The sequence below is a fragment of the Montipora capricornis genome, chromosome 12 (genome assembly GCF_036669925.1).
Source record: "Montipora capricornis isolate CH-2021 chromosome 12, ASM3666992v2, whole genome shotgun sequence".
Taxonomy (NCBI): Eukaryota; Metazoa; Cnidaria; class Anthozoa; order Scleractinia; family Acroporidae; genus Montipora; species Montipora capricornis.
The window spans coordinates 4,744,668-4,754,278 of NC_090894.1; the positions used below are offsets into that span (position 1 = coordinate 4,744,668).

General features: G+C 40.9%; 1 protein-coding gene across 1 annotated transcript in view; it reads left to right on the forward strand.

Annotated features, from left to right (window-relative positions):
• The window catches only part of LOC138025974 (delta(14)-sterol reductase TM7SF2-like), a 21,792-nt gene extending 13,831 nt beyond the window's left edge, over positions 1–7,961 (forward strand). Inside the window, exons 7-10 of the mRNA XM_068873130.1 lie at positions 449–611; positions 1,613–1,693; positions 4,282–4,404; positions 6,092–7,961. Coding sequence (XP_068729231.1) covers positions 449–611; positions 1,613–1,693; positions 4,282–4,404; positions 6,092–6,252 — 528 coding nt within the window. The 3' untranslated portion in view covers positions 6,253–7,961. The remainder of the gene's footprint in view (positions 1–448; positions 612–1,612; positions 1,694–4,281; positions 4,405–6,091) is intronic.
• The last annotated feature ends 1,650 nt before the right edge of the window (positions 7,962–9,611 follow it).

Below are 9,611 nucleotides of genomic sequence, written 5' to 3' on the forward strand. Positions count from 1 at the left end.
ATTTCCGCCACTTCATACTTGGCCTGTACCGTTTACAAAACTCCGTGTAAAAAACAATCATCCGCAGTTAACGTTCAGTTTAGTGCTAGAGTCTGTTCTCGCTAACTCCCTGTATACACAAACCGAACGACAATATTTGCATTTGTCTTTCTCGGTAAATTCTAATTACGGCGCTATTTTGAGTGGTGTTGAATCCTCACACCACTTGTTTACGATGTCACGAACCTCAGACGGCAACGGGCTCATTCGGTGAATATGCGAACTTCGATCTGGTCTGAAGTTGGGAAGTTCATTTCAAAGTCCGCAAGTTGTTTTCTAATTCGACGCGTACTATGCAACTTCGTAACTTAGTATCCATTTTCCCAACGAACTGCGCAACGTGGTGCGGTAATGTGAAATGAACCGTAAAATATCAAGAAATTATGTGAATTTGTTGTTGTGATTTCAGGAATCCCTACTCTCCACTTTAGACGAATCTGGGTTTGGTTTCATGATAGCCTTTTGTGGCCTATCTTGGATTCCAATAATATATTCGTTGCAGGCGCGATATCTTGTGGATAACCGTGTTAATATGTCCTGGACCACAGCCACTCCAACTGTAATTTTATTTGGTAAGTTTTCTAAGTAGAAAATTAATTAATTAATTAATTAATGTCGCCTTTAACTGAACTATTTGTTAACCTAACAGATAACATCATTTATGTAGAGATAATCCCACGAGGCCAGGCAAATTAAGGATAATATCCACAGATGGCAACGGAAGTTAGCTGTTTTCCATTTTAACGTGTCTTAAAATTGCCAGATTTATGTTACGAGGTAACTTTTCACTCTTTCAAACAATTGACCGAATGCAAAAATTATTCTTTTGTCTTTGTGTTAATTAGCCTAACTAGCCTCGTTCACACGCGTAAAATTGAAAGAATTTGGGCTGTAAAACGAGGCTAGTTAGGCTAATTAACACAAAGACAAAAGAATAATTTGTTGGCGGCCATTTTTGCATTCGGTCAATTAGATTGAAAATCTGAGAGAGTGGCGTGCGAAATGTTCAGTTCCGGTTTGCGTAAAAAAGTCAGTTGCCTAAGGGCCGATTTACACAGTACAATTTTTCTCACCTGCGACAAGCTTATCACAGGTCTACAACTCGTTTACGATTGTCGTGTGCGTTTAAAAAAATGTCGTAGCGTTTTAGAACATGTTTGAAAACGTTGCTACAATCGCAAGTCACGTCGTACGCCTGTCGTAAGCTTATCGCATGCGTTAAAAATCGTACCGTGTAAATCGGCCCTAAGGCTCCCCAGTATGTTTGGTGTTTTCAGACGTTGCTTAAATATCCTAAATCCTGTTTTACTGAATTTGGAGCTTTCCCGACGCAAACTCGCATGACTGAAAAGCTTCACAACTTAAATTTCGATTTTGATGTTCCAATACCTTCTAAAACCAAGTTTCAAAGTATCACAGTGAATTTGTAGTCTTTAACACTCCGATACGAGCACTGGGCAAAAGCCTTTGTCATGGTCGTATCAACCTCGCGAATGCAGGATTCATCTTCTCGTTCCCTCAATAACGCTTACTTACAAACACAGGTAAACATTTTCTCTTTTTCTTTATACAGTCATTGGGTACACAATTTTCCGCGGTTCAAACTCTCAGAAGTTTAGATTCAGAGCAAATCCGCTCTCTGAGGAATTTCGAGGTGAGTCGCATGTGTGAAAGAGAAACAGATGAGGCCCTCCCAAGGTGAAGGAAGGGGGGGGGGGGGGTCCTTGTTAGAAATTTGCTTGTGTTCCCTTGTTCTCGAAATTACTTCGAAACTTGCTCTCAGCGTTTTGATCCCTAAAATGGCTTATGTTCCGTTGTGACTTCAGATATTTTGTCTTTGTTCCTTTGTTCCCCAATTCAAATTAGCCATGTCCCCTTAAGGGTTCCCCAAAACCCAAGGATGCGACACCTAACAAATGAATAACGTTTTTGACACATTGGCCGTTTTTATACTAGAGACGCATGATTCGTCTGGGACGAACTTGGGCAAACACTATTTTTGCGTCTGTTAAATTCGTCTAGTATAAAGACGGGCACAAGGCGCATTATGCGTCTGGACGAAGTATCCAGTTTAGTGCGTCTTCGAAGACGGATACTTCGTCCAGACGAATTATGCGTCTTGTGCCCGTCTTTATACCAGACGAATTTTACAGACGCAGAATAAATGTTGCCCACGTTCGTCCTAGATGAATTATGCGTCTCGTATAGTTTGTCCCGTTTTTACACTAGACGGATAACACGAGAGACGCATAATTAGTCTGGACGGATTATGCGTCTCTAGTATGAAAACGGCCATTAAGGTGATGAAGCTACTCATCACATTGGCTGAATGATGACCACTTTGAAATGAGTGCTTGGACTTGAATACGACTTATCAGCGCCACGTGAAATGGGCCCTTTGCAGCTGGGGATCACATGGTACAAAAACCGCCATACTGGAGAGCGAATTGCACACTGGGACACTTTAAACAAAGAAATTTAAATTACCGTAAGTTGCTTTGTTTTAGGTGTCGCAGTGCGCAATTTGCTCTGCTCTCCAGTATGGCATTTGGCAGTTGGCAGTTGGCAGTATGGCAGTTTTTTGTACCATGTGATCCCCAGCTGCAATGGGTCCATTGATGCCTAAAACATGCCGGTCATTTAGGGGGTATTTACATGCGACCGAAACGAACTAACCAGCTTCATTCCGTATCGGCCTCCATACTTTTCTTTTCTTGCGTTTACACGAAACCGGCCTGAGAATGAACTCAGACGGGTCTGCCTTCGTCTCGGTTGCTGGACCGAGACGAGATACTCTCGTACCTGGCTGAATTCGTACCGTTCTCATGTAAATGACCAGAAATCTCAAACTGGATCCAGAAATTTCAAGCCTGTGTGCTTTTGTGTTAGCGATATATAATATCATTTCGTCCGGAGACGAGGCACCAAGCATTTCGTCCCGGTTTCAGGTAAACGGCTGCAAGAAGTAATTAATTTCATACCGGTCTGAGTTCGTCCCGGTCTCATGTAAATACCCCCTTGGACACTCATTTATGATATGTATTATTCATCAAACCCTCCCTTCACTATGGGACATAATAGGAACTCGCGAATGTCCAACTCCAAGATGGATTGATAGCTTTGTGAAAGAGCAAGTGCACTTCAATTGCACGGTCATGGGTTATTGTGGGATCCCTTTCAAGTTTGGATTTAGTGTTCAAGCTTGACGATCGTTGTGCGGCTAGTTACATCTAAATGTCGTATCTGGTCATCGGCATGATGTCTGTGTTTTCTACACTTCAATCAACGCCGAGTTGGCTATCTCTCATCTCATATTCAACGCGCGCTCGTGGCATAATTGTTAAGGGCGGTTTACACGGTACGATTTGTCGGCCGGTTTTGTCGGGCCTATAAATCATACCGTGAAAATTGTGTAAAGCGTGTAATTTTTCCTCCAAAGATCTCCCCGTTGTCCTTTTAGTATCCTCTATTTTGAACGCTTTAATTTTTTCAGTAGTTGAGCGCATTACCCACTCGCATACCCTTTGATTGACTTGGTGGTTTCTATCTGAATGTCGGACCGATTTTCATTCCCATGAATCGGTCGCTCATCGGCTGTCAAAATACACGCAAGATTTGCGCTCTGACGCCGTCGGGCCGACAAATCTTACCGTGTAAACCGACCATTAACTAGACGCGGAAAAGTGTATGTATGAAAGAAGAGTTTCGTTTTTCAACAAGTGCATACTTGTCCAATATACACCATTAGATTCCGGTCGTCAAAGCTTCATATCGGACGGAGGAAGAAAGACTCTATTCGGGGATCAGTAACCGGAAGTTAGATCCTTATCGACTTACCGGAAGTATAGTCGTGAAAAAGAAAGGGATTAGAATTCTTGTCCAATGGAGTCTACTGGAGTGCGTTCAAACAAGCAACAACTCCGTGTCACAGAACAAAACGAAACTAAATAAATTTCCCACAAGTGGCTGTCGTAGTCACGATGCAAGCACAACCACTAACAACATGAGCATATCTATTAACTTGTTGTAAAGTGCCTTTTGTCCGAAATGTATTGGTGTTAGTTATCCAAGAGGTTCTGGTTTGCTGATGTTTCTTGTCGTCGTGTTTGCGTCGTATGTGCAAGACCAGTCCTGCAGCATTAAAATAATGGACGGTATGTCTGGACGAAACGTTTTTACTTATCAGTTAATGCATAGAATTTTTTAAGTTCAAAACAAATGAAAAACGTTTTAATTTCACAGACGCAGAAACCATTATGACTTCATCTGGTAAACGCCTCCTTGTCTCTGGTTGGTGGGGCCTGGTACGACACCCCAACTATCTTGGTGACATCATTATGGCCTTTGCGTGGACCTTTCCGTGCGGTATGTCGAGTTGTTTAATCTGAAGTCTTTCTAGTCATAGCCTGGCTGGTATTGCTTCTTTACTATCCCCAAGCCTAAGAACACACAAAAAATGTTTATAGCTTACAAATATCAGTAATTTGTTCCCAATGCGCGAGCTGGCGGAATTCTGCGAATCCTGCAATCTGATCTTGCCCGCCAGCCCGGGAGGAATCCTAGTCCTGGTTGCTTGAGCTTGTGCGATGAGCCGGCGTCAGGACCAAAAATATATTGTTTGAAGCCTTTTGCAGTGCGACGCGCCTTACCGTGGCCACCTAACAAAGTTTTTTAAAACTTATACGCCAATCAGGGTGAGCGAATTTGATTGACAGTCACCCCTCCTTGCAAAGTTCGCACGATTGTAGTTGAACACCGTTGAATGGGTTGTTTTAGTTGACGTACTTACAAGTAATTGTCAAATGTGAAAGTTTGTTGGGTGGCCACGGTAAGGCGCGTCTCACTGTAAGTGTTTTTGAAAGTAAACAGTGTTGCTTTACAAAATAATTAAAAAATGTTGTGAACAGAATCAACCGATCATTGCGCTTTTGCCCGATGTTTCCCTCTTGGTAATGTCCATCGCAAGCCAGCTTTACATGTAAGCAATTGTTCCCAGCCAGCACGTCTTTTTAGGAAAAGATGTGCCTTGGTCTGTCCGTATAGGGAAGAATTGTGCCCTCGATCTCGAGTACAGCACTCGGCTTGCGGCCTTGGGCCGTACTCGAGACCTCCGGCACAGATTTTCCCTATACACAGACCTCCCGGCCGGTGAATAACGTACGTATTTAATCCAGTTGTGAATTTTTGAGTATCGCCATTTAAAATTCACCGCTATAAATGTGTTTTGAATAAACACAACTGTTTCAATGTGAGAATTCATTTTTTCACCCGTCAATTCAAGAACTGGGAATTTATAGCGGTTTGCTAGCCCTCTAGGATAGTAAAGTACTTTTTTCATTACCTGAACGAAAACGTTTGCTAACCCCAGGAGTCGGGCCATACCTAGACTACAAAACAGTCGGCTTTTATTTTCGTTTGCTCACTTTTCGCACGCTTTGCGCGCGATCCTCGCCCTACTCCAGACCTTTCGCTTGGTGAAATGCATTGGACCAACGCAAAAATACAATTGTTTTGCAGTCAAGGTGATACCTAAGTCACGAATAAGAGCTGGGAGAATAGTAAGCTAAAGAAGTACACCAAGTGCTGTAAAATGAGTACGTGCCAATCACAGTCGGTTGCTTTCGGTTTTACCTGTGCTGGTCGAGCAAGTGACGCGTTATTTTAAATGGCCAATCACAAAGCACAATAAAGTAAACCCAAAGTAGGATACTGTAACCTCATTTAATTCCATAAGCGCACGTTGGATATCCGGGATATGAGATAGCCAGCGACTCGAGTTGGCTATAACCATTATCATATCGAACAAGCGCAAACGGAATAATTATTTTATCAAAGTTTCACGAAATTCTAAACACTTGGACACTTGGAAATTAAAGCCATTCTGATTTCAGTTTCCAGCTTCAGTTTCCATATTATTAGCTCTTGCGGTATATGAGCTGATTAGCGAGATTGAGTGAACCAGTCAGAAAGCTAGAAACGCAATATCCGTGTCGAAAATTTAAGAAATAATGTCTGTTAACACATCTCTGTTGTTTTGTCTCTTTTTATTCAGGCTTCAATCACGCAATTCCTTATTTCTACCCAGTGTTCGTGACTTTTTTACTCGTAGACCGTGAGCTGAGAGATGAAAAGAAAAATCGCCTCAAGTACGGAACAAGTTGGGACGAGTATTGCCGGCGAGTACCTTACCGCATTTTACCCAAGATATTTTAGAATCTTTGCTTTTAATAGTATTTTTTATACTCAAAGTTAGTGGGTGCCCCCGTTCATTAATAGTTGCATCTCCTGGAGTTCTCATACTTTTTTAAGCGATCGCGAAGTCTACAATTTGATAAGAAAAACCGCTCATTTTCTCCTCGAAAATGGAAAGCAGTATTGTCTGTCCAAAAACAAATTGTCGTTTTGAAGGACAGTTTCCAAAAGCCTTTTTTTTCTCAGAGATAGAGAACGTTCTTTTTGTGTGGAAGGTAGCTTAGAGTAACAAGATGGGTTTTAGCGTTTCAGGATGAATTTTAGTAGTGGACTTAGCGACTATTTTTTTCAGTTTTTACGTTTATCCTCCTCAATCATTGTAAATCTATTACATTTCATTATACTTTACGTATTTATATGTTCCCGTAAAGGGTTTATACATTTTAATTGCATGCACGGAAAATATTAAAGATGTACTCTCTTATCTTTGTCGAAGTAGACTGACGTAATGCCTGGGCGTTCGTGCTTTTTAAAGGCTAGTGTGTAAATAAAAACGCCATTATTTGAAAACAAACGTTGACTAGTAGACTGCGCATGCACGGGTACACGTGACAAATGGAAGGCCCCATCCACTCTAACACGTGATCTTTTGATGCTGTTTCTTGTACCATTCACACGGACTAAAACACCCACAAGCACCGAAGAAAAAAGAGACTTGAAAACGCTTCGTTTGCTTTTGTGGATAACGGTAGAGCGCAAAACTTTTGAAAAAGACGAGCGTAAGGTAAGAAGCGCGTGGGGATTTTATAATCCGTTCTTTTATAGTTTGTGAGTTTTCTTTGTGGACAGGTGAAAAAGATATGAAAACTCTGATGTTGAGGAATATCGTTTTCCTTTGATTGGCCGAAGGATCTTATCACGGATTTGTGTAGGTGGGGCCAAAACCTGTTTCATCTCGCATGCAAGAATGAAAAGATCAAAATTGCTTGCAGATCTTTTTTTTTTCAAAACAAGAAGTAGATTTGAAGTTTTCAGTTTTGCTCAAATTAATCTCTTTTTCGCAGAAGAAATCTGCATGTCGCTCCTACCACGTGCATGACGCGTTTTTCACAGCATGTCTCTGCTGATTTAGTTACGTACGAGCCTTGTACTCCACGTGTAAAAGAGTTAAGTTTATTCTTTCATTCGCTTTAGAGTTCTTTCCTTACCGTTTCGTAATGTACCATATTCTTTAGATTGTACTTCTTTGCAGTTCAATTTATATTTTAAAACTATATCCCTCCTTCGAGATGGTATGCTCCTCAAGCTTTATTGGTATCCAAACAGACGATATTTTTACCCCCTACATAATAATATATCTTCAGTTCTTTTTTCCAATGCTATAAGGGCTTGTTTTGTGGAAACAATTAAACCGCATCGAGCGATAAATCCCATCTTGCCGTTTGATAGTTATAACGCTTACACGAGGAATCAGGGCCATTTCTCGAACTTGTTTGTTTTACCATGGGGGCAATTGGGCGGACAGTTTACTTGTGGACTCTTGAAAGTTTACAGAGACCACATCCCCCGTTAGGAATCTGGCAATTAGAACGGCGAACCGCGTGGCAGCGGACACCGAAATATTCTTTTTTCTGTAATTACTCCAAACGTCTTGCATGTACAGTTGTAAAGTAGCTGGTATGTCAGCCTTTTTTGTTTTTAATCTTTTGAAAATAAAGTGTATCCTTTTTTAGACTTGGTACATTTACGACTTCTCTGCTTTTGATAAGTGTCCAAGAAAATGAAGGAGGGAGGCAGAAAATGAGGACCTTAGGGGGTTATTTACATAAGATCGGTTCGAACTCAGACCGGTATGAAATTTGTGCAGCCGTTTAGATGAAACCGGGACGAGATGGTTTCGGGATGAAATGATATATTTTGTCAGATAAATATATGGCTGACCCAAAAGCATACAGGCTTCAAATTTCCGTTCGACCTCAGAACCGATACGAGAATTTCTCGTTTCGGTCCAGCAACCGAGACGAAGTCAGGCCGGTCTCTTGTAAACGCATAAGAAGAAATGTATAGAGGCCCATTCGAACTCATGCCGGTCTGAGTTCGTTCTGGTCTCATGTAAAGACCCCCTTAGTAGACTTCATAGTAAGCGCTAACGTCCCAGCGAAGTGCTCCTTAGCATTGACCAAAAACAAGACAAGAAGATCTTTCAGATCTTAAAACTGCGCTTTGAAAATTTATCTGTTTTCTTACCACTATAGTCGCAACGTAGTACACATTCCAAAGCAGTCTTTGTTGATTCACTATGACTATAGACAAAATTACCTGATCAATCTGTAGCACAACAACGACTGCACACGAACCTATTGCACTATCACTTATAGCCGAGGTGAAATCTCCGATGACGTAATGGTCTTAATTAAACTGTCATCAGGATATCTATGGGTATGAACGACACTTTCAACAACTTACAGCTTTCTTTCCTAAAAGTCGCGATTAAATTTAATTGGTTTTTTACACGAGTAAGGGCCTAGCAAAGGAGTCACACGCGTCACTTAATTTAAGAATTACGTTATCCGCGGCTATGTTTAGTACGGTGGTTATTTCCCTACCAATGAAAGTTGAAACGTTGACACATTACATGGATGACATAATGACCTTTTATGTATTCAATACTCGCTTCGAATTAACCGCTTAAATAACACAAAAAGGCAATATATTTTGTACTAAATAAAGAGTGGAATATGCATAAAAGTTTAAGTACATTAACGTTTTAACATTTTTTGGCGAATACCTGTAAACATCATAAGCTGCGTGATTCGAAGTACCACTGACTATATGACCGAATAGAAATTTGGGAGTGCTCACCAACAAAACTAAATTTTATCTGTTTCTTACCACTATAGTCGCAACGTAGTACACATTACAAACAGTCCTTGTTGATTCACTGATGACTACAGAACCAAAATCACTTGATCAATCTGTAGCACAACAAACTGACAACAACGGCTGCACACAAAGGTATTGCACCATTACTTGTAGCCGTCGTCAAATCTCCCGATTGCACCATCAGTCGTAGCCGTTGTGAAATCTCCGATGACGTAATAGTCTTAGCTTTCTTTCTTAAAAGTCACGATTACATGTTTCAATAAGACACAAAAAAATATATATTTTGTTGTAAATAAAGAGCGGACTATATTCATAAATTTTTTTTCAGTACATGAACGTTTTATCAACTTTTTGCCAAATTAAAATCCTAAGTTGCTTGACGGGAAGTCTAATTGACTATGTTGCCGAGTGAAAGTTTGTTTCCGCTCTTGTACAAAACGAAAAAAAAAAAAAAAACCGTTTGCAGAGCAAGAACAGCGCTCGGCCCATGGGCGCGC